Consider the following 25,870-nt stretch of genomic DNA (forward strand, 5'->3'; position numbering starts at 1 on the left):
GAATAGTTGATTTTACAAAATGTCTTTACGCTTGCCCAGCTTGTTGAAATGTTGCCCTGGAATAGTTCAGCCAATGCCTAAGAATGAGTTCATAAACTCTTTAGTGGGAGAGAAAACAGATCCACAGCTGAAGCGGGGAGGCAACATTTCAACAAGATAGCTAAGGTTATTTTATAAAAAGAACTATTAGGCCTACTCTATTTACTCCTTCTGAAAAGCAGGTGTACTAGCCAGAATTTATCTGCTAAAAGGCCACAGGCATCCACCATAGAATCGGAGTAAAATGACGTCATAGCGTTACTCTTTACCCTACTGCGAAATCCCGGATCAAGCGTAAAGAAACCACCTAGTGATTACGTAAAGCGCAGAAGGGTACCGCCCATCTTAGCCCTAGATGGTAGAAAGGGTAATGATATAGTTCGATATGCATGGCTGAAATGTATACATTCATGCAAGAATACATACCTCTACTTGGAATGCTGCCGTATCGCGTATGGTAAGATCAGTTTGACGGCTTTGACCACGCCTACGAGATAAAAAATCCCCTCTGCGCGCGCTCCCCTCTCACGTTGTTGTTTGTTTGTTAAGTTAACATAGTGACGTCAAAAAATCAGTCACGCACTAAAGATTTATATACCCCCGTACCGTAAATGAATACACACCGCGGAAAAAACCGTCAGCCACATCGAGACGAAAATCAGCCACGATAAGCATTCCAAGTAGAGGTATGGATTTCTGATTCATGTTAAGTAAGTATTTCTGTCGCCCTGCCCCAAGTGTTCCTGCTTCAGCGTTGCTGTTGTTTGTGGGGGGTAAAGAACTCGAATGTAATATTCCCAGTAAAAAGAGGATAAAGCCCCATATTTATAACGGATCCCCAAAATTTAACGTTTCTGCCACCGATTTGTAACTGGAGATTATTAAACCAGAACACAGTGGCGGACTGGCCATAGAGTGAACCTGCCCGATGGCAGGTGGGCCCCACGGACCGTTCATAATAGAGTTATAGTTGTTAAAGCTGGGGCCCTTTGTCTTCTGGCAGCCCAAAATATTACACCCAGTCCGCCACTGCCAGAACATAATAATTGACTGTTATAAAAACGTTTTACATTTAAAAGGTGTTTCCTTTAACAACCTGGTTTTTCTGCCTAGACCGATAACTCGATTTGTTCGTCTCCTAAGCTTTCTTACAAAAAATTACTAAATCTGTGATCATGGATTTATTGTACACATGAATTTATCCTACACACAATATGGCTATCTTATGGGTAGGAAAGATTTATACACATGATAATTTCTTGTTAAGAAAAAACTTTTTCATATTTTTCAAAAATATATATATTTCAAAACTAAAACGTTTATAGTTTTAAATCAATATACTTGATAAGTTTAAAGAAGTTGCATTAGAAAATTGTTACTTCATATTTTCTAACATTTTAAGAGTAGTTGCCACTTTAGAGATTAATTCGGGTTTGATCATGACTAACCAACGTTCCACATTTTGGGCGTTGTGCCAAAAAGCGTCACTAAGGTCTTCCTCCTTTAGGAACGAAATAAATGTATCAAAATCTTCTTTGTCCACAATGAATCCAACGACGAACAATTCCAACATTTTCCAATTACCCAGGTTGATCCATATGACGCAAGTAGGGTACGCCAATCTAAAATTAAACATATCCTTTCGTTGACGGATACTAGCGGTTCTCAAGAACGCTTTCATGATCCAATCTTCTCCCGCCGTAAAAAGCTCGAACATGGCAACGCGCCACTCATGGTAGCTTAGTTTAAGGCAGAAAAAAGCCATCGAGGTTTTGTTTCGAATACGCAGACTGCTTTTAAAAGCGCAGACGAAAGGACTGGCATTAGGACCGTACTCCTCGTGGCCACCATCGCATTGAATTTGCGATACATCCCCGAATTTGTACAAAGTCCAGAATGTTACTAAAGTAAGTTGTTCGCATGTTGGGCGCGTGACCGATTGCAGATGGAGTCGTTGATGTGAATCAGACATTTGCGTCCAAATGGTTTCGACCAGATCCTCTTGGCTATACAAACACACGATTTGGTATCGAAAATTGGTGTTGAATAACGAAGACGACCCCAAATGGCGAGCAGTTTTCAACGAATCAACGGTTCCAAAGGCGGTCCAGCTGATTTTGTGATAGAAATAAGTTAAGAATTTGTCGAAAATGTTGTCGTTGTATCTTATCCAATTGTCAATTTCTAAGCCAGTACGAAGAGTGGCCAGTTGCAAGTGTCGTTTCAATTCCACGGGTATTGCGAATTTCTCTATCTGGTGTACAAGATCGTATGGTAGCGGAGCTAATGGATGGCAGCGTTTACTGACGACAACGACCCTCCTGTTTCTCTCCGTGTTCCAGAGCGAAACTGAGATTCGGTTTAAGGACAGCTGAAGCAAACATGGCACTTGATTTCTCTGATTCATATTTAAAAGCTTTTGCCACTGTAAAAAAAAACAATTCTATGTTAACTGAAAAACCTAATTAGAACCTTAAAACAAGTGTCGGCTCGACGTGAAGTAGCTCTTTTTTCAGATGTCTCTAGCGTCGGCATAAAAACAAGATGCTTAAGCTTCATTTTAACCCAAAAGGAGGGACATAAAAAACCCCTCACGTTGATTGGCTCGTTTTTAAATTTGACAATAACTTAAATTTTAGTAATTTTAACCAATATATTTAATATGGGATATATAGTTTAGGTTAAGGTCCACTAAGTAGAGTATAAGTGGTCTAATTATAATACTCTACAATGGTTCACTGGCTACGGTATCATTTCACAATTTGGGATTTTCGCTTCCTCCGCCATTGATAGATGGCACCACGCTCTCCAGTAAAGTCGTTTTTTCGAAGAATCCGCTATAATCACTGCCATCTCTAATAACAATGGCCTTATCATAATAAAAGTGGCAATGCTAGAGCCGACAGTTGCTTTAAGGCTGTTTTTAGAATCCAATTCTTGCAAGAATGAGATTCTTGGAATATTTTTAGATAAAGAGACGCGCTACACAACACTCGAGGTTCAAATCTGCCATCGCATTTGTTTTGTACGCGCGCTTGATTTTTTTTCTATTGCACGTGCTTCTCGTGTTCACGGGTCACGTAGCGGCCAAGGTGAGAAGTTCATACACTACGGGGGTTTCGTCTGCTAAGAAGGCAGTAAATCGCGAAGCGTCTGGGTTTCAGACGAAATTCTCGCAGTTTAAGAATTTCTCACCTTGGAGTGCTAGAGTGGTTAGTACTTTCGCCTCGGAGTCGCAGCTTGTTGCACTGGGTCAAGGTTCGTAGAGAAAAATGCACTGGGTGGAAACTCTGAACTATTCCTGCCGCGTTGAGTTTGCAAGTTCCCTCCCCCATTGGTTAAAGGGGTTTTCCCTCGAGTTCTTCGGTTGCCCCTTTCCATAAAACCTTGTAGTTTAATCGTAAAAGCTGGCTAGTAAGAATAGTAACCCGGCCACCTGATTTAAAGGCATTACAAGCCTAAGCTAGAAGGGGGTTAAGGATTGCGTCTAGGGATGCACCGATATGGGTATACAGCCGATATATCGGCTAATCTAATTCTGGCTAATGCTATTCGTGGCAGATTATATCGGCGGTAATATCGGACGATACATATTTTGGAATTACAGGACTGCACCGAGGGGTAAGACAGTCTCAGATAATCTGTACACCGAGTTCGTGCATTTAGCACTGTTAAAGGTACATATTTTCAAGAGTTCGCGAGTTCCATTTAGCACTGTCAAAGGTACGGCAGTGTACACCGAGTTCGCAGAGTGTCTTACCCCTCGGACTGCACCACTAGTCGGAGTGATCCCGGCAACCTCTACATCTGCCCGACTAATTTTTATTAAATTCGCAAAATATTCAAATTGGATAAAACCGGGTACGCGACGACAATGTATTTTGTATTACAATATTAAGTAGTAGAAATGGAAACAAAAATTATGTGGCCACTTTAATATAGGTCCCCAACTGTAGTAGAAATTGAGTAGAACTCATGGAGATAAGTTCAATTATTTGGACGGTAATACACTATAACATACCCAACTGTTAATTAGTGCCACAACGTTGGATATAGCTAACTGTGAAGTAACGCCACCAAGCGGTATATATCTAATTGTTAAATAGCGTCGCCAAACGGTATTTACCTAACTGTGAAATAGCGCCTCCAAGCAGGATATACCTAAATGTGAAGTAAAAAGAACCTATATAATTGGCGCCGCGCGTTCGTTTCTATCTCGTGCTGGGGGCGCAAAACCCCATTCTCTACAACCACGGTGGGTGTATGTAGAAATCAGTGGCGTAGCCAGAAATTCGACCAGGGGGGGGTCGAAGTATGTGAAAGTTAAGAGGGGGGTCGAGAAGGGGGTGGAAATTTAGTACATTCAAAGGTAGACCCAAGGGGGGGTTTGGACACGGAAACCCCCCCTTGTCTACGCCACTGGTAGAAATCAAACCTACTAACATCGTAACTAATGAAATTGTACCTACAAACATCGTAACTAATGAAATTGTACCTACAAACATCGTACCATAGTACAGTCTAAACAAACATCTAATCTACTACACTTAATTTATAAATTTGTATATTCACTGAAGTAAATCCAATTAACTGAATCCTATTTCATAAGTACTACTGTAGTGGGGACCTATACTCAAGTATAGCCGTCCGCAGCGATCTAAAAATAGGTTACGCTGCCACTGGCCATTTTTCATGGGCGTCGGACTCTAGCATTAACTTTCTATTGCGAATTTAAGCGTAAAGCTTGGTTTCCACTATCGCGCATCATAATGCATTTTTATTACCCGCGTCTAAACGTTTGTACGTTCGAAAATTGAGTGATGCGCTGTTACGTGCGTTAGTGGACAGGGCGTGCCATCCACGAGGATGGCGGGCTCGATTTCCAGGGTTGAAGATCATTCAGGATACTTATTTGCCAATCTGACAAGCCGACTAAACATGCGACACCTTTGTGTTTGGTTTTCTATATCTTGTCATTTTTTCGGACGCAGCCTATTTAACAAGGTATGTGCTTATTGTTTTTCCCCGCTCTCGTAAAAACGTTGGCACCTTGGATTAATTATTTGTTAACAAATAATTAATCCAAGTTGGCATGCCCGTGCGTAGTGGAAACCAAGGCTTAGACATGGAGCAAAGAGAAGTAGAGCCAAGTGAACCCATTTATTGAAAGGTGGCTAGAACCATTGTTAAAATTAAAAAATTTCGTTAAAGAGACGTTATCGCTAAATATATTAAAAAGAACACCTAACGGGTGTATACGACACTAGTGTCCTATTTCTAAAATCACCTATCATAATTAAAAGGCAGAGTTAGCTCCACCACGGCCAACTGAATTCCACTCGCTAACTCTATGCGAATTATCGAGCTAATCTATGTTGGCTGTGTCACGGCCAACTTTGATCTCTCGCGGTTCAGCGGCCATCTCATTCGTTGACGTTACTGTGTTAACCTATGAGCAAAAGAAGTGTATGACGTGAGCGCCCCTAGCGAATTATTATTTTTAGAATAGTTTTTACATTGAAGCCAATATAAAAACCGAACGTGGCGTTGAACTCCTACACGTTATAGTACAGTTTATAGGGGGAAAATCCTTGCTCGCGGAATGTGTTGGCCGCTGTAGCGCGAACAGCGCGTGATCAAAGTTGGCCGTGGCTGTGACTCTTATTATCTTTAACTCATTTTATTTTTTCTAGTTTGCGGTGGCAGGAAAATATTTTCACTGACACTACCAATTGTAACTGACATGACGCGATCGCTATCAGACATTGATTTTTACAGTGAACGTCAAATTTTAGATTAAGGTAGTTGAATTCAAGATAATTCATATTTTGAGTGTGATATAAATGGTCGCGAAATGAGTGAAAAGAAGTACACAATGTTGAGGTGTACAACCAAATTTGATCACTATGTAGAAGCGCTTAACGATAGTTACACGTTTGTTCCGGTGGTATCAAATTCAACGTTTCAAGATAAATCAACCCACTTATGGGAAGTCAGCTATACTTATAAAAAATCTTCTGAAGTATGTCTATCTGGAAAATCAAAGCACGAAAATTATTGTTACACAAAGTGTTCTATAGAAGTCAAGATAAGGGAATTTGGTGCTAAAAAGAACATTTCGACACACCAGACGTGTACGAATCCACCAAATTATAATGCATTTTCTCTCGTCATAGACGCTACTGCCCTTAAGAAAAAATGGGTTACTACGGTTATTACAGTGACCCCAGGGCTGAAAGACGAACCACGAAATTTTTTCGAATGTCACAGAACAATGTTGGACGAGGGAATCCTGACGGACTTGGTCATCAAAGTCAAAGACCGTGATTTCTCGTGCCACAAGTTCGCGTTAGCTGCGCAGTCCAGCTACTTTCGACTAATGTTCCAGGCGGATATGAAGGAAAAGAAAGAAGGCGTGATCAACTGGATGGACGTCTTTGAAGCGGACACCGTCCAAGATTTTTTGCACTACATCTACACCGGACAAACGCCGCCCAACGTTAAAGAGACTTGTATGTCCTTGATCAAGGCCGCCGACATGTGTCTCTTAGAAAATCTTAAGAAAATCTGCGCTTTTCACATCAAGGATTGTATTACCAACGACAACGTAGCCGACATTTTGAAGATGTCCGCCACATTCCAGTCTGAAGAATTGCAAGAAACGACTGTCAATTTTATCGTTGACAATTACTCCGAAGATATGCCGAAACCCTGGAAGAATTTGGAACCGGAACTTGCCAAGACAGTCATGAACACGATTTTCATAGCGATGATTTCAAAGAAGATTAACATTTGAAGCATTCGTAAATTTAATTACAAGTAACCATACGCCACACGGCGAATTATGTTTTATATTATGTAACTAAAGATTTCAAGTTATTAAAAATATTGTTTTTCATTTAAATTTGGTCCTAGACGTTTTTGAGGGTTGAAGCTGATATTTGAAGCAGTGGCGTAGCGTACACAGGGTTTGCCAGACAGGTTTCCCTGGGCCCCGACCTTTTAGGGGCAGCATAGCGATCGCGAACAAGAAGAGGTGGCCCGCGTGGGAATCACCGCAGGCCGCAGGTGGCCAAAAATTAGGGTTAAAATAATTATTTCAACTATTCCACAATATTATCTAAAATAAAGCTTATAATAAAAAAATAAAAGGCTTCAACGGCCTATGAATTTCAAAGCAGTAGGTTAAGAATATTAATCTAGAGATCCACTCAAATCTGCTCCCCGGACTTCGGATATCGATATTTCGATAAATACGAATGTGCCGTGGGTGCCCAAGGGGGTCTCGATCAAGATGTTTGAAAAAATATCTGTAAGAGTTAAAATTGATGACGTCACCCAGATGAGCCTCCGTTGATTTTCAATACGATCTCATCTGGGTGACGTCACGATTTTACATAGCAACGCTAAACCCGTAATATTTTGTTAAAAAACCATGCGATCGAGGCAACTTTATAGTTCTCTTTTTTACGAACCGTGGTGACAGCCGTCTGCCCTAAAATGACGAGAAAACTTTATCTCTTACAAATTGTACATTGTCTTAGTACGCCCTGTGTCAGTTGTCTGGCTGTAGTGATTTAATACATTTCCCTTAATTGCATTAGGGTTTCTTGTTCGCTGCCATGAAAAGATTGTAGGTGACTTCGCCATACTAAGAGTTCAGCAAAGCGTTGAGCTTTAAGAATAATAATAGGGGGTCTTTCATATATTTGAGAGTACATTATTTACGCTAGTCGGATTGAAATAAATTTCTAGTTCGTAAGTGGTTTTTCTTTATTCGGGATTGTAACGTGTGGGACAAATTCAGTCCGCTCGTCCACCTAATTAATCAGGGTGAGATATGTGTAACGGGGGATACGTGGGGACAGGGTGGGGACACCCGTGGCGGAAGTATTCCAACCACCCGTTGGGGGATTGGTGGTCGTCCTCACACGGCCATCCACTAACTCTGCCTCCCGGGCGCTTGGGATTACAGGAGTGACCTACTACTCCCGGCTCCTGGTTCATTTTCATATAATGTCATTATTTCTTTTGATAAATCTTGTCTCAACAGGGTTGCCACAATATTATCAGATTCTAATTCCCTGACCATTTTAAGTTGTTTTCCCTGACTTTTTAAGGAGAAAATTAAACAGTTTTTTACTTTTATATTTATCAGAAGTTAATATATTAATCAACTTATATTTCCGTACAAAAGTTAAAAAACCTATCAAGGATCTAAATAATAATAGCAGAATTTGCCATAGATCTAGAGTAAAATTACCCTATAAAAGTGTCAATATTAATCTGAATTCCTTGACTTTTTATAAAATCTCAAAATTTCCTAACTTTTCCCTGACTTTTTAGGCCCATTTATAAATTCCCTGACTTTTCCCTGATTTCCTGACGTGTGGCAACCATGCTCTAGTTCTTTAGCGATAATTGGCGGCCCTTCATTAACATTTCTTTTCTGAAACTTGTCGACGCATCTGAACATCCATGTAGTAATTTAGATATTGAACTATGGTTCTTCAAATCTATTAGATTTTGTGTCCCAATTGTCTCTTCACGATGGATATTCAAGATTAATTTTCGTATTTCGTCTATTCCTTGTAGTTCCGATGAAAAACTACCAGGAATTTTATGCCAAATAGACTTTAACTGTCGCAGCCAACAGAAACGGACTTGCTGCAATTCCAAAGGGAATACTTATTCTCTACAATTCTGCTTTCTTCCTCATCGACCCTTAGAAAATGTACAGAATCCCTATCGTCTACTGTTAGAGACCCTTGTAGAAAGGCCTTGGTAATGCAATTGGTATCTTAATATTAGTTCTGGATTAAGGTTCGGGTCACTAGAGATTAGGTTATTTTGAGATGTTAAGCCCAGTGGAGTAGCTAGGGGGGCGGCCGTGAAAAAATAAAAACTTACACAAACTAGAGACTAGTAAGTAGCACACCATGATATCCACCCCGGGTGTCACCAATGCTAGCTACGCCACTGGATAGGTCTTTAGGGTGCTCTGAAGCGTCGAAACCCATTTTCAGTTTGGTAGTTCATCTACTATTTCTTATGACTGGTTGGTGTGAGACGTATTTTTTCCACTATATCAAGTGCTATAACTAGGCAGGTGCGACAGGTGTGGCTGCATAGGGCCCAGAAGACAAGGGAGGCCCATAACCGAGGTTAAAAACAAATATGTCAAAATATTTTTTTCCGAAGCTGTGGTGCCGCCGAGATTATTTGGAAATAAGTATGCCCCCTCATTTTTATTATTCTTAAAGCTTAATATGGCATGTCACCGTCTACATTTCAATTTCTTTGTCCATTAGAAACATTTTAAGGGAATTTAAAAGTTTTAAAATGCTATTTGAATTTTTTAAGGGAATTTTAAAGTTTTAAAATGCTATTTGAATTTTTTAGTTGAATTTTTTTGGCGGCCTTTCAAATTACAAACTAAGCCGTCACTGTAAATCAACTGGACCACTTAGAGCCCTATAGTAGCAAGAAATTAAGCTAAATGTTTTAAGACCAAATTGAAAGTTCAAACATGGTCAAATATTTGAAAGGGAATATAACCTCAACGCGTTATTTATGGAAAACCCCTTACAATTTTAGCAAGAATTCACCTAAACCCACGGAAGCGGGCAATGTTGGAAATGTTGGTGTTCCACATTAAATACTTGAGGTTAATTTCCCTTTTAAACGATCAATTACATATCATGTAATTTACGACTCACAATGTTCAGGTAACACAGCAAATTCAGCTCTGCACTATGATTATTTCCTTCGATTCAATTAAACTTCGCTTGATCGTCGTAAATCTTGTTGTTTTGTTAACTACCGGTAACCGGGTATCCAATTGATTGGTTACGACAGGGCCTAGGCAGTGTTGTAGCGACAGTACAGCAGGCCCTTGAAGTTAGGGGGTCCTTATCATTTCAGGTGTATTAAGAGTGCCCAAAATCTGTAGGTACGCTACTAGGACCCGATTTCCGAGAATAAAATTATTTGATCTAGTGATATAAATTAAATTTCCCCTAGAACCTCACCACAGTCATAACTAAATCTTTGAAATTCAATTTCTACGCGGCTGATGGTCATCTTAGATTTTTCCTATGCTAAATATTTCAATTAATTTTAAGCAAACTAAATGAACGGAACTGACGGCGGCTATTAAAGTGGAACGCTGTCGTTTGAATTTTTGAGGTTTCCCGAAATGCAGCTCACTCTGTTGCAGGGTGTCCTAATATTATGATTTAAAATTTAATAACGTATTAATAATTTTTATTTTTGTACAGCCAAAGCTAAAGATTTGATTTAAACCTCATATTGAATCATGATTTAGTCATGTGAGGGTGTCCTAACAATCAAGGATGGGATCTGCTCTTCGGGTTTCTCTTTGGAAATAGTTCTGAAAAAGCGCGAAAATACTCAAGAGGAATTACTGAATTTTTACCCAAATTTTTGTAAACATCGATGTGGACCTTGAAAATCAATTATGAATATTATTTAAATCTAACACCTCGCTCGCTCGGCCAATAACGTCAAATATTTACTAAATTCCGTAAATATTCAAAAAGGGCAATGAAATTAGTAAGTAGAAATATTACCATCTATAATTTGAATTTGTAGACGCTAAATGACCTGGAGCTCGGTTAAAAATTACAATTGAAAATGTGTGTGCATAAATCCACAATTATTCTCACCGTCGAACATCACGCCCACCAACTTGTACCACAAAATTTCAGATCTTAATTATTTTCCCTGCACAATTCGTTTCGTGATTGTCTTAAAAATTTACCCAAAAAATAAGGGTTCCAAAAATTGAACTTTGCACAGGGCCCACGAAAAGCTAGTTACGGCAATGACTATACCCAACTCCAGTTGCTCTTTTCTTGTACACTGAAAGAAATAGCTGTACTTTCTACAGAAAGGTCTTACAGTAGTGAAATGTAAAATAAATTTACAGTGTTTTTCTGTATGAAAGAAACACAGAAAAATTATTTTAACTATACACAGTGTACATCTGTAATTATACCAGTGGGACTATACTTTTAACTATTTTCTGTAAAATGTACAAGAATAGTTCTGTAAATTGTGATTCACTATTTTATACTGCAAATATCACAAAAATGATTTTGGGGCGAACTGTGGTTTTTACACTTCCCAAAAAACATGCATGACACGGTGTTATTCTGTAATATTCACAGAATGTTTACAGTAATTATACATTATACAGACTTTCGCTTTTAGCGATTGTTTTGGGATTTGTCATAACTGATAAAAGTAATCGGATGATAACGGTAGGCGGAGTGAAATAAAATTGAAAAAATTACATGTTGAAAAATTTCAATGACCTAGAACCATGTCTCCTAGGTAGTTCGAAAATTAACTTAAGAACCGCTATCTCAACTATATTAATGAACCGTAGAGTTACGAAGTTGTTTCCAATTAGAAACGTGTTTTCGACTTTTTATCACGCAAATTAGATCCCATGAAAGCTAATTAGCCATAAATTGTGACGGGGAACACTTTTCTAATTGAACTTCGTAACTTTTACGGTTCTTAAGAAACTTTTCGAATGACTTTGAAGACATGGTACAAAGTCATTGAAATTGTTGAACTACAGACCCTCATTCTCGACGAGGATTTCTAGCAAATTTCAGATCTCTAACACGAGTAATTTTAGAGTTATCAGCTCCAGAACCTCGTCTTCGACACGTTATCAACTTAACGATCGTCTCGTTTTTGGCCTAACATTTCGCAACTTCCTATTTCGCAAATCAGATCGTGTCGAAGTTAGTTGGCCATAAAATGCGACTGGGAACACTTTTCTAATCAGGGGCGTAGGAACCGGGAGGGGCAGGGGGGGCAATGCCCCTCCCTAGAATTTTGCTGAGAGGGGCAACTAATGTTATTGCCCCCTCCAACCTTTGGTCAGTTGAAATCTTTAAAAGGCTCAAAATATCATTTTAAAAGCATATACAGTTTATAGAACCTCAAATGTGTTAAAATTTCAGTCTTTTCCCGCCAATTTACATAGTAGTAAACAGTACACATGCATTCGGAGAAGCTACACTCCATTAAAAATTAAAAACCTTTCTCCAGACCCCTTTTCGTTTATCTTTGCCCCCTCCAACTTCTAGAACGTTTATACGCCCCTGTTTCAAATGGGAACTAACTTTGAAACTCTTACGGTTCCCAAGTTAGTTTTCGAATGACCTTGAAGACTTGGTTGATTACTTTAACTAATTATCAACGCCACGAATAGATATAGAAAACGTACGAGCGTCGTGTACGATTTTGTACTGTTGATCGAAAGTACCTGCCAACTCGGGGCATCAAACACAGCTCCCCACACAGCGGCACCGATCTCTTTTTTTTAAGGGAGGGGGGGGGGGGCGAGCTTCGCGGCCAACCAAAAACGAACTCCGTAGTTAATTTAAAAAGCAAACTCAAATTCCACAAATATGCGACAAAAGATTTGTCCGTCAGCCTCAATAATTCCAGAGGGGCCCGAGCCCCCTCTGCCCCCCTCCCAGGACCGGTGCCGCTGACCCCACGCATCCAAAGAGACAGACTTTTCTATTACATATAGCAAAAGCTAAGTCAGTCTTCAACAAGCTTTTCCCCCTGTAGCAAATCAGAGTCGGGCCGACGTAGGCTTTTGTACTTAAATGGCAAAGTCGGCCGACCGTCGGCGAGATAGACTTTTGAAGGTCCAAATGTCCTAGGGGTAAATGAGTCGGCCGACGGTCGGCCGACCCTAAAGGTTTCGTCCCATACGACTGTAAACCAACTGAAACTGGCTACAAAACCGACTTAGAAACAACGTTGGCCCGACTTTACACACGTCCGAATTGCTGACCCTCTAACCAAAAAACCGACTGTAAATATCCCCTGTAGCAAATTAGAGTCGGGCCGACGTCGGCAAAAGGTAGACCTAAGAACCGACTCCGAAACGACGTTATCCCGACTTAGAATGTGCTGTATAATTACGTCGAAACTACTTTTCGATATTTTAAGTGACTGAAAATGACCAAATAAAACCGTAAATATAGCTTTATAAATAGCTTTATACATGTATGTAGTTGGTGAAGTCCCATGAACGGGAGTGAAATAATTAGTTTATTTCCATCAATCGGAAAGCTCTTGAATCTAGAGTACAGAGTTTTAGTAAAAGTAACGAATAAATCTTCATTGACAATATCTTAGCCCAACATATTTAGCTATACGAATGGAACCTACTTGAATGAGAGATTTTTAATAAGGAAACATTCTCAGATTGAATATATAATCTTTTTCGAGAAAAAAATATACAGAAACGAAGTTATTTTAAAAATATTTCAATTTGTTTTATTAAATCGCCAAAGTTTCACAGTTTTGAGCGATTAATTGGCAAATAAATGCAGCTATTACAATTCAAGGTTGGCGTTTGGACTCTAAATAGTTCCAATGATAAGACTCTTAGAGTCGGCTAGTGGTTCAAAATGCGAGGTCGCTATACCAACTTTAAAAGCGACCGAAAACGTACTCACGAGGAATTATCAAAAACGTTTAGGACTTTTAGAGTCCGTATTAGAACCAGGACCGAAAGGCGACTTTTCGACCAAAGCCCGACCTTAAATCGACTCTTTGTGCTACAGGGGTAATAATTAAATGTAAGGTCTATTTTAAGTCAGATAATGGTCGGCATACCGACCATAAATAGTTCCAAAAAAGGATTTACGGTTTTAGTGTCGAAAAACGTTCGGACGTTTTTAGGCCGGCATTTGGTCGTCGACTATAAAGCGACTTTTCGACTGTACCCCGACCATAAAATGGCTTCATGTGCTACAGGGGTCTCCTCGAAAGGAAGTTAATTAATAATTAATTATATAATTAATTATTTGATTTAATTTAAAACTTACATAATTAATAATTCCACTAAGATATACTATCATTTTCAAAGTTATCGGGCTATAACCACTCCCGCAGCGGCGCTGCCCTAAACAATGGGAGAGAGAACAAATATTGCGTCAGCCACTCCTAGTAAATAAAAAAAATTGTCTCACTTTTTATACATCAACAGTGTCAGCTAAGCAAATTATCATTGCGTTGCAAATTGCTTAGAGCTAATCGATAATTTCCTCGATAATTTGATTTTTTGGGACCTGGCAACACACACTGGAAACGTCATAGAAATCTCATAGGTAACTAGAATGCTGCCGTGTAACTGGCAAATGGGCCAAACGCCGTGGCAGACGATAGCCAGATCTCAGCCAATCAGAGCTCAAAGAGTGGTTCTGCCAAGACTTTAATGTCACCAGAGAGAATGACGTTATCTATCTCCCGCTATAGTAGCGGATCCAAGGAGGATTATTATCCTCCTTGGCGGAACCACTCTACGGCCTCTCATTGGCTGAAGGTTCAAGGCGAACTGGCGTCAAGCTCGGCCGTAGGCGGCAGCATTCTAGTTACCTATGAGATTTCTATGGGAAACGTGCCTTCAATGTGGCCAATGAGCGGGAACTTTTCCGGTTGGCGGAATTATCGCCTATAATTTAGATAAAAGGGGAACAGGGAATTGTTGTCGAAATACTTCGATTTGGCGGTATTTTTGACTTTTAAGAATAATTTACGATTGTTTTTTGTGAAGCTAGTTAGCGGTTAAATGGTCTTTTTAAAATACTAGTTTAGCCGTATAATAATCTCTAAAGATTCTGAATATGGTTATTTGATTCCGCCTAAATCATACAAGACGAGCGGAAAATCATAGTTATCAAAATATTCGAAGAAAATTAAAAAAAAAAATGTAAAGAGATTTGGCTAAAAACAAAAGGATTAAGGGGGAATGTTTTATAATAAGGCGGGAACGTTTAGAAACGGAAGAGGGAATTTACAATTGCCAACATTGGCAACACTGCGTGCATTGCAATTTTTAACCTTGAGCGAGTGTACTGTTGGAGCGTTTTTCAATTCTGTAGCGAAAACTATTTTTGGAATGGTAAGTTTTGTTTGTTTCCACATAACTCCTTCTAACGGCTTGATTCGGTTAACTATATTAACAACTGAATGTATATTTTGAGATATTAAACATAATTGATATATCAAAACGTATTTTAAAAGCCAAGGCTTAAAAGTTAATTTTAAGCCTCGATTTTTAAAAATAGTAATTTTATTTTTAATATTATTACTAAGCATATTAGCATGACTATATTTCGCGACTGTCTCATGCTTCTATTTTTACTATTGTTTTCAAAACTAAACCTTATAATATTAGCCGCGTTCACACTAGAGACTTTGGAAAAGGTTTGGAAAGGTTTCAAAAGCTAAATTTTTTAAAATTTTATGTCAAGAGAATTTATCGTTTGCTTGTTAATCCAGCTGATACCAAAATTTTACAATTTGACTTTTTGAAACCGTTTCAAAGCGTTTCCAAAGTCTCTAGTGTGAACGCGGCCATTGTTAAAGACTTCGTTACTGACTGATCCGCCAGTAGTATACCATTGCTGTTCTAGTTACTTTCTGATTTCTATGGCTATACATGGTTTTATGTAAAACAACAAAGCCTGTCCGGTAACCCTATTAAATTGTAGTCTGCTGGTTCGATAGCTTCCTTCCAAATAACGTCCATTACACTTTAGCTCTCTTAAATATTATAAAAATTTACTATTTGAAAATAAATAATGATAATAATTTGAATTTTTGTGCTAAAGTTTTTGTTTCAGGTTCTTCTTATTGTAAAATCATGAGGGATGCTAAAGTAAGTGTTTTTCATAATTTATTTTTAAAATATATAAAATGTGAAATGGGGCTTGGCTGTTAAGTGAAAATAATTAAACCTTCTAAGTGCTTAAACTACTTCAACAGCAAGCAGACTTGCTATTAGGGGTAGTCAATGGATAATTGGGTCAAAATATTTGCTAGGACTCTAATATTAAATTGTTCAAAGAGAGGTTGAGTGTCTGACAGGGTCACCAAGGACCCTAATGTAAGTGTAGAAAGACCTATTTCCTTAAATTAATTCACCAAATTGATTTTATATGTTGAAATTTCAAAATGGTTCCGTAACAGAATTATAAGAATTAATTATTTTACAGGGGAATGAAACTATGTTCAAATGTCCAGTCTCTAGTTGTTTTCAAAAAACTATGTACAAAGACTATGTTAACCATTTGGCCTACCACAAACTTGATCCCAATTTTCAATACCAATGCACCATAATTTATTGCGGAAAATAATTCACCAACTATAATTCTTTCAAAAGCCACGCTCATCGTTCTCATAAAGAATTCCTCTTAACCAAACAGTTTAACTCTATAAACGAAGGTCGAGCTTTGTTGTGCAATGTTCAAGACTGTGCTGAAACTTTCAGTAATGAAACTCAACTCGTATCTCATCTAAAAATTCATATCCAAAACGATGTTGTGGTATCCTGCTCATTTTGCAAGACTTCGGAAATAAAGTACAAAGTTTTAGGGACGTTTAAAAGCCATATATCAAGAAAACACCAGACAAGAAAAACCGAACACGAGCAATTTGAATTAGAAATGGGAGACTATCTTTCGATGGTACCTGTGTCTCAAATGGAACATAGCAAATCACCTGACGAATGAGGTTTGAAAAGAGGTCCGACAAAGAGTCGTCTGACAAAGAGTCTTCTGATATGGCGGATTTATACAAAAGAAATTTAGCGTTGTTTTTTTTAAAGTTGCAAGCTGTTAAATACGTCCCTAACACTACCATTCAATTAGTCGCCGAAGAGATGGCAAGTATTCAATCCCTCGAAATGAAAATCATTACTACCAAACTTACTGAAGACATGAAAAAAGCTGGCGTAGAAGACAGTGTCATAAAAGATGTTTTAGGAAAGGATGCCAAGTATAATTTTGCTGAAAAAGCAAATGATGACCTGAAATCCATTCATCGACGCCATGAGTATTATAAAGAATATTTTAATTTTGTTGCACCTGTATCTGTTTTTCTTGGTTATGACAAACTACAAAAATGTTTTTTACAATACGTACCCATTAAAGAGTCTTTAACAGCCCTTCTTTCAAACAAAGAAGTTTTCAATATCCTGATGTATCCCAAAGCTACGTACAGATTTGGAGAAAATCAAGTTCTGGCTGATATATCAGATGGAAAAGTATTTTGTCAAGACTTTCTAAATGATGGAAACCGATCCCTTCAACTCCTTATTTTTCAGGATGCCTTTGAAACGGTTAATCCGTTAGGATCAGCCAAATCGAAGCATAAAATATTTGGTATGTATTATTCCCTTGTGAACATACCTCCTGAATACAGATCGACAGTTAATCACATTCAACTGATATCATTATGCAAAAACAAACACCTTAAAAATTAAGGTCTAAGTAATTGTTTACAAATGCTAATCAATGAATTGAAGACACTTGAAAATAACGGAATTACTTTAAGTGACGGTACAAACTTGAAGGTTCATTTGATTTGCCTTCTTGGTGATAATCTCAGTCACCATGAAATTGGAGAGTTCCAGTGTAGTTTTTCCAAAGGTTATATGTGTCGGTTTTGCTTAGCGAAAGGTGAACATTTAAATACGGATTTCATATTTGAACGTAGGACTGTAGAAAATTACAATGAAGCAGTAGCAAAACTGAAAGATAATCCAGATTTGAAATCATTTAACGGAGTGAAAGGAAATTCCCCATTTAATGAGTTGAGGCATTTTCACGTTTGTTCTCCTGGGATGGCACCTTGTCTGGCTCATGATTTGTTTGAAGGGGTCGTTGCCTATGACATTTATATGTTTTTGTCATATTGTGTTAAAACAAAAAAAATGGCTATCGTGGAATAATTTTAATTGGCTAGTGTCAGAATTTTCGTTTCATGGAACAGACCTTGGAAACAAGCCATGTGAAGTTAATCAATCCAATAACAAAATTACTGGTGATGCCTCACAAATATGGTGCCTTATTCGGTTTTTTCCCTTATTGTGAAAGATAAAATACAAGAGTTTTGTGACCCAGTGTGGGAATTGTATCTAATGTTAAAGAACATTGTAGAAATTGTGACTTCTCCAAAAATTTCAAAAGTTGGTGTAGAAGCATTACTGTTTTTACTACCCGAGTACAAAAAAAACCTTCTAAAGGCATTTCCAGACTACAATCTCAAAGCTAAACATCCCTACCTAATAAATCATTACCCAGAGTTAATACTGCAATTTGGACCGTTAATACGGTTATGGACATTGCGCTTTGAGAGTAAACGTAGGGTTTATAATCAAATGGGAAACAACACAAAAAATGTCATTAATATAACAAAAACTCTTGCACACAAACATCAGTTGCAGCAAACATACTATTCCGCAGGCTCACCGTTTCCTTTACGTTTAGAGTGTAAGCAGTCTAGTAATTTTGACTTGAACAATTTTGAACAACTAGATCAAATTAGAGCTAAAAATCTGGGTTTTAATAACAATAACAGCGTATGTTCTTCAAAGTTACAATTTAAGGGAACGATCTATGAGAAAGGAACCTTTCTTATTTATAAAACGTTCGATGATTATATGATTTTAGGTCAGATGTTAACTAATATTGTTAAGGATAATACTGAATTATTCCATTTAGTCGCTCTGTTTAAAACTAATTATTGGCCCAATTTGCATGTTTATGAGCTTTTCAATTTGTGTAATAATGAAATAGTCAGCAACACTGCAATGGTTGATTACTATCCATTATATTCTTACCAAATTTCTGGAAAACTTTTCATTACACTTAAACACGATGTGTTTTATCGGTAATGTGAATTATTTTTAGTTTGTGGATGTTATATGGTATAACGCAATAAATGAAACATTTATTATAACGATACCCACCTTTTAAATTTGTAATAACATTTAGAATTAAACCGTCTGGGAAAGCATACAATTAAAATAATACCCAATGGTTAACCTTAATTGATTGTATTTTGTAATAAATGTGGTTAATCTTAAATTTATATTTTAGGAAATAGACTCTATCTATCGAGAATTAATTCCGCAAGGTACAGAAGAAGATGACAGTGAAAATGACACTTGTACTGCTTTAAACAAATATGTTTCGGAGGTTTTTAAATCCTTCCCTAAAGATAAAATACAACGGGTAGTTCTGCAACTTATGGATCTTGGCGTAGATTCTATAGATGACATACAGTTTTTAACTGAAGATCTTTTGAAATCTATTGATGAATTAAAGCCCATTCATAGAAAAAAATTGCTTCAAGTCGGAAATTCTCTCAAAAAGGGTAACAAGTTATTTAATTCTATGTACATTATATGTGGTTATATTGTCCTAGGGCATGAGATAAACTATAATAGTGAGTGTAGGGAACTTATGGCCAGCTCGTGTGGCATGAAGTCGGATTGGGGGTAAGGCGTGATTTTGGCAACTGTAAATTCGGGGCTGGGAACATTTCAAGAAGGGTACTAACACGGCTTTGTCAAAAAAAAATCCCAGGGAAGAGGGGACTACCAACTTTCCAAAACCTTAAGGAGAAACTCCCCCTTATCCTCCCCTTGGGTACGGCCCTGCCTATGCTATGTACCCCGGCTATAGATTAAAAGGTCTTATAAGTTGCAAGGTGCCTTAGACCTGTAATGGTGACTCGGGTATTAGTTTAGCTGATGTTAATTAATGTGGAGTTAATTATGAACATTAATTTCAAATGTTAATGTTGGTGTCAAATCTAAAATTAATATATTTAATTAGTAGCAGTTCAGGATGTTTGTCAACCAGAAGATAAATCGATATCGGCGTTAAGCACTACTGCTGGATGTACAGGTACTTCCACGGAATGTGACAATAATCAGGATCCTAGATGTAACAAGTGGCTGGAAAGTTATGTTATAACGGCCAGTATATTCCCCATTAACATCCAGCAGAGTTTGGAAGAAGGAAAAAAATTAATGAATCAATTAAGCATGAATTGATTCGTGTATTATTCAAGGACATTCTTAAAAAATGCCCGCGGCCTAGTAGGGCCAACATGAGAGTGATCACAAAGATGTTTGTAAAGAAATTCCCAAATGCCATTGATGATAAGATATGTAATGAGAGAGCCGGCTCAGGGTATGGAAGTTTTGAAAAGCAAGTACTCAACAGACTTGACCACCTGTCTCGTAAATCTCTAAGCAAAATGCCACCAGTAAAAAGAACGTCAAGTACCGAAGAGTCAAACAGAAAGAAGCCTCGAGAAATGTTTCCGGAAAATTATTCTTTCGCACCTGCTCTAAGTAGCACAGATGAAGAAATATGTCTCAAACTTAAGGATAAAATGAAGTTGATGGCTTTGTCAAGTGATCCGGATACTAAAATAATCCATGAAATGCTCAGTAAAAGCTTTGTTCTACAGAGAGCGGATATTAACGAAGTAGCAATGACTGTAGAACAGCTAAAAATAAATTGGCCATTCCTCTTTGAGGGTTTCGGAATTGATGTCCACTTGAAAAATCTCTTAGGCATTGATATTTTATCAAATTTTAAAAGATTTTTTACCGAAAATAGCAGCCACATACTAACTTACTTTTCAAGAAGTAAAAAAAAAAACAGTTCGTAACAATAGCTGAAAACTACTCGTGAGTTCTGAACCGTTAAGAGAACGGCCTAGGACTGAGCTGTAACGTCACGCAAAAGTTCTGGATAGTTCAGAACTTTTGTACGAATAGTTGTGATTCGTACGATTTGACGTACGCAGCCCGATGTGCAGACGAATTTTAGAGATTTCAACCTTGAGTTCCGACTAGTACAGGTACCATTTAGAACGGTCCCGAACGGTTCAACAAGAGGTTCGTGTCTGCGAATAGTTTGCATTTGGGTAGTTCTAGAATTTTTTTTGCCGAATAGTGCGCATGGGGACTGGTTGAACGGTTCAGAACTCACGAATAGTTTTCAGCTATTATCACCACCTTTAAAGAAGGCCACCACAAGGACAAAACCCAAGCTGTGGTAGCCACGATTGTAATGCATATAATGGACCATTCCAGAGAAGATGGTGATGTAATATTTCCAATTTTTGAGCTACTTTATTTGTATATTATATGAGATATTTGTAACATCATTATTTTACAAATGAAAAGTTTTTATTATTTCAAGGGTGGAACCAACCTTAGTGGTATCGAGAAGAACTTACCCCCCCCCCCCCCCCCACCCGTGCCTCGTAACAATTTATATTATATATATATATCATATTTTTATTTATTAAAGGATAAACTTTGGGACACTCTTCACAATATTTAGTTTCTGTCGATTAAACAATTATCAATGATCATATCAAATCAACGGATTTGTTAACAGGATTTTTCTCTTTTTTTGGACTATACTATATTTTGAATATAAAGTATCCGGCAAGAGCTGCAGTTTTTATGCAATTTGTTCAACGGTAAATATTATTTAGTCTCTAACAATAAAAACATTTTCTAATTATGATTTTGTTAGGTGCATAGCCAGGATTAATCCTCAAAATGAAGAAAATGAAGTTAATGTAAAAATATTATTATTAACTAACAAAATGTTCCAGTTTGATGGTATCTGATACAATAAATGTTTGATGGAAAAATAATAATAAAAAATATATGGATAACAAACCACTGAACTTGCTTTAAACACTTTCTACAAAACACTTAAAATTTAGATTAGCATTAAAAATTTAAAAATTTGATTTAAAACATTACAGGTTTCCAAAACAGAACAAACCTGTAGAATTTACATTATTGTTTGTAAAAACTACAGGTGTTTCATGCCAAAGAAAGCTGATATCTGTAAATATTGCAGGTTGTTCATGCAGGTCGAAACTGTAAAGTGTACAAAATATATGTGTAAAAAGTACAGGTTTCCAAAACAGAACAAACCTGTGAAATCTGCATAAGTGCTTGTTAAAAGTACAGGTTTCCAAAATAGAACAAACCTGTGAAATCTGCATAAGTGCTTGTTAAAAGTACAGATTTCCAAAACAGAACAAACCTGTGAAATCTGCATAAGTGCTTGTTAAAATTACAGGTTTCCAAAACAGAACAAACCTGTGAAATCTGCATAAGTGCTTGTTAAAATTACAGATTGTTCATGCGGAACGAAACTGTAAAAATTACATATTTGAGACCACTGTAGTATATACAGAACTGGGTCTGTTGTAGACATATGTAAATTTTACAGTAAGAATCTGACACACAGACAGACTTTTTTCCTGTAAACTTTACAGACGTTTCAGGCAACATGGGTTGCCAGAAAACTTCTGTAAAGTTTACAGAACTTTTTTCTCTCAGTGTAGTCGCTATATAAACTTGGATTAATTTTAAATCTGTGTATTAGACTACGGTCATATTATAAGGAAGTTTTTCTTTATCAGCAGTTTATGGTACACGGACTTCATATCAATTGTTCGGGTCTACTATCGATACAATCGCTTCAGTTTCCCCAAAACAATGAAGAAATTCAGATACTTTTTATTCACCAACTCTAACTTGTAAGTGATGTTATTGAACAGCTAACTGCATTTATCCCGACACTTTGAGCAGTGCCGTATTTCCGCCTAGGCCAACCTAGGCCGTGGCCTAGGGGCATATCCTTGGAAGTGGCCCTCCAGTGACCGTAATTACTGTACTCGAAGGCATAAATCTATAATATCAATCGTAATTTATATTGGAGAAACTGAAATTCCTAGGTAGAAGATTTTGTTTTAAAATTACCAAAATTTCTGCCCGGCAGTTTACGGACAGAGCCTTAAATCGCAATGTTGCATAATTATCGCGTATTTAGTCGACGATTGTTAAGAGCTTTTATTTAGTAATATAACCGTAGAGCTCAGACTTCTACGCTGAATCAGGGAAATTCAGGCACAGCCTAGTTCCAGGAATAAGAGTAAATGCAGCGAGTGAAAAGGGGGCCCAGACTCCTTATCTGCCTATGGGCCCAGGATCTCTAAGTCCGGCCCTGACTTCGAGTGTTTACGTCCATCATAGACGTGTCTCGATAGCGACTAATGACGAGCTCAAACTCTGAATAGGGAAATATCACTCCGTAGCTTTGAGCATGGCCGCCATTGTGGGGGGAAATTTTTTATCAATATGAAAAAGCACGGGTGACGTAGTGGCACGTCATACTGTAAACTCCCTATATTTCCCAGTAGAAAACGCCACCAAATTATAGGGCTATGATCGTGCAACTTTTGTTTACATTCGCAACTTTGATCAATAGACGCTAAAAGAAATTATTCGCTCCAAAATAAAAACCGTCAAAAGGAAGAGTTTTTAAATTAAAAACGCGTGAATCTCGATGATATCGCCCATTTTTTCGTCGCACGTGTAATTATTTATTCTGATAATAAAATAGAATCACGTGGGCTTAGCAATATTTATCCGCATTTGTCTTAGCCAATATGATTATCCCTTCCGAGCAAGCACGCGCCAATTTACACAATATAACCGTTGAATTTTTTCAAATCAATTTCTTTTAAGATCTATTCGAAACCTCTTAGGACCATAATATCGTTTATTTCGTCATAGTCTGATAAAGTCAACGCTTTGCTTCTATGGCTTCAATATATATCTTTATACTTGGTTCCCTCGAATTTTGTAAACAAAGTTTTACTTTTCTTCTTCTTCTTTGTTTTAAGGGTTTTGATTACCAAATTAATAATCGATACTTCTATACTAATCGATATATTCAACTCTTCTATTATTTGTAAATTTAAGGCTCGAGAAATATCTTCCTTAATAAAGGTGGCTTCGCTGCCTCCATCTAAAAGGCAACGGACTTGAAATTGCGCTTAAATAAAACATCCTTCAAGGAAATCGCCAAGAAGTAATATTTCCAAGAAGCCGGGACCTGTAAGGACTGTTTATATAATGCTTGTTGAAATAATGAAAACTTTTCACCTGTAAACAGAACGTCGTGTTTTTGCTAAGCCATAATATGTCAAAAAAGCTACCTGGCTAAAAGGGAGCACAGGTGAAAAGTTTCCATTATTTCAACAAGCATTATATAAACGGTAACATGCAGGTCCTGGCTCTCGGATATATTACTTCTTGGCCATTTCCTTGAAGATGTTTTATTGAAGCATCTATTGGGTTTCTAGCTATAGCACTAGTCGTTTGTAACAATGCTTTTTTTACTTGACTTTGTAGATACAGTCGTAGCAAACTAGGAATAGGCTTAACAGTCATTTCTTGAATTTCGACTATACGTTTTTTGAACTAGTTTGATTTTTCTTATCTTGATTAATGTTTGCCTGATTAGTTTGGTAAATAATCAGAAAATAATGAGTTTTTTTTAATAAAAGAAATGACCTAAATTTTTCTTTTAGCTAGGCTAATACCAAAGGCACCACCTTAGGTTCAAGTCGTCTAGGGACTTTAATAATAATCAATAATAATAATAATAAATACCCAACGCCACATCCTAGGCCCAAATCATACAGCGACTTCTAATGCCTTTAAACAGGTGGCCGGGTTACAATGCGTAGAAGGGTGGTGGCAAGCCCTTCATTCCACGCGAGCCAACAGCTGCCTACACTAACTATTACCGTTAACCTCTACTAGTTTTTATGGATAGCGGAAACCGAAGAACTCGGGGGAAACCCCTTTAACCAGTCGCGAGACAACTTGCAAACTCAACGCGGAAGGAGTGGTTCCGAGTAATCACCCTTTTGCAGTAGCGGCCCCAGCAAGTTTTTCTGGTGGTGCGAGATCTCATTGCGAGGTCAGGCGTTCCGGTCTTGCGGTCAAAAGTTATTGGTCCCGTCGTCCTGATCCCGTTTCGGGGCCCCCACCTATGACGGCGCCCGGTGCGGTCGCACCGTTCGCACCGCCCTAGGGACGCCGCTGCCCTTTTGCCACAAGCTGGGATCGAATTCGGCTCCTCTTGCTGCGAGGCGAAAGTGCTAACCACTCTGCCACCCCACAATGCCTTAAAACGCACTCTCGCCAGCTGAATTTTCTCACATAGGTAGGGAGAAAGTCTATCACTGCCTTCAGATTTTACCTTCCACCATGCTTGACACCCTTTTTAAAGAGCTAGTGATCACGTGATATTTCTAACCAATAAGTATAGCACATTACGCGCGAAGTAGTGCATTTGTGGTATTCCGGTCCAAGCTCAAGATTAAAATTTTGAATTTTATTCCCTGGCAACCATGTCACTGCCTCGCGAATTCAAATAGTATCTATGTCAAATGCTGACCATTATTTCCTTCGATAACGGTTGATTTTAATTAATAATTACTATATCAATTGTAAAATAAACAAAAAAGCTCGTAGATTTATCTATTATTTCAGTTAAAGTTGCAAATTGTTAGGCCTTAAAATCGTAGATATACCAATTAGTCCCGATCACTGCTCTTAGATGGCACCAGGCTCTCCACGATTTAAGTGAGCGTTTTTCTAGTTACAGTTTAATTCTTTTCAAAAGTCGTGTTATTATTTTTAAAAGGTCACATTTTAGTTTCTATCATATATCTACTTTATTTAGGAACTAAATTATCGAAAGCAAAAGTTTAATATTCACGTATTTTATAGAGAACTATTTTTCATCGTGGCGGAGTACAACCGATACCTTTGTGTCCCTGTAAAGAGGCGAGGGGGAAGTAATTTCCGAAGCCCAAAAATTTTACCCCTCAAATAAGACGTTGTGCGGTTGGACCCAAGTACCAGACTTTCTCCCCCTATTTACTTTTGGTTGGAGTCTATCGCGACGCGTGCTACGAGCTATTCCAATCTCACTTCAATCTTTATTGTGAAAGTCGAACCTTAGAGTAAAAGTATATGTGGGAAGGAATGAACTATATGCCGCAAAGAGTTAGAAATCAGTCACTCCAGGGGGCTGGAAATCCTCTCTCCGCTACCTTTGGCTGTACAGCG

General features: G+C 37.9%; 1 protein-coding gene across 1 annotated transcript; it reads left to right on the top strand.

Annotated features, from left to right (window-relative positions):
• The first annotated feature begins 5,194 nt into the window (after window positions 1-5,194).
• LOC149963030 (speckle-type POZ protein-like B) lies at window positions 5,195-6,901 on the top strand. The gene is made up of 2 exons (XM_090170439.1): window positions 5,195-5,209; window positions 5,733-6,901. Exon 2 carries the CDS (start codon window positions 5,894-5,896, stop codon window positions 6,833-6,835), a length of 942 nt encoding a protein of 313 aa, XP_090026565.1. The 5' UTR covers window positions 5,195-5,209; window positions 5,733-5,893; the 3' UTR covers window positions 6,836-6,901.
• Window positions 6,902-25,870: the final 18,969 nt, after the last annotated feature.

The sequence above is a fragment of the Leiobunum rupestre genome, chromosome 1 (assembly GCF_980474605.1).
Source record: "Leiobunum rupestre chromosome 1, qqLeiRupe1.1.hap1, whole genome shotgun sequence".
NCBI lineage: Eukaryota > Metazoa > Arthropoda > Arachnida > Opiliones > Sclerosomatidae > Leiobunum > Leiobunum rupestre.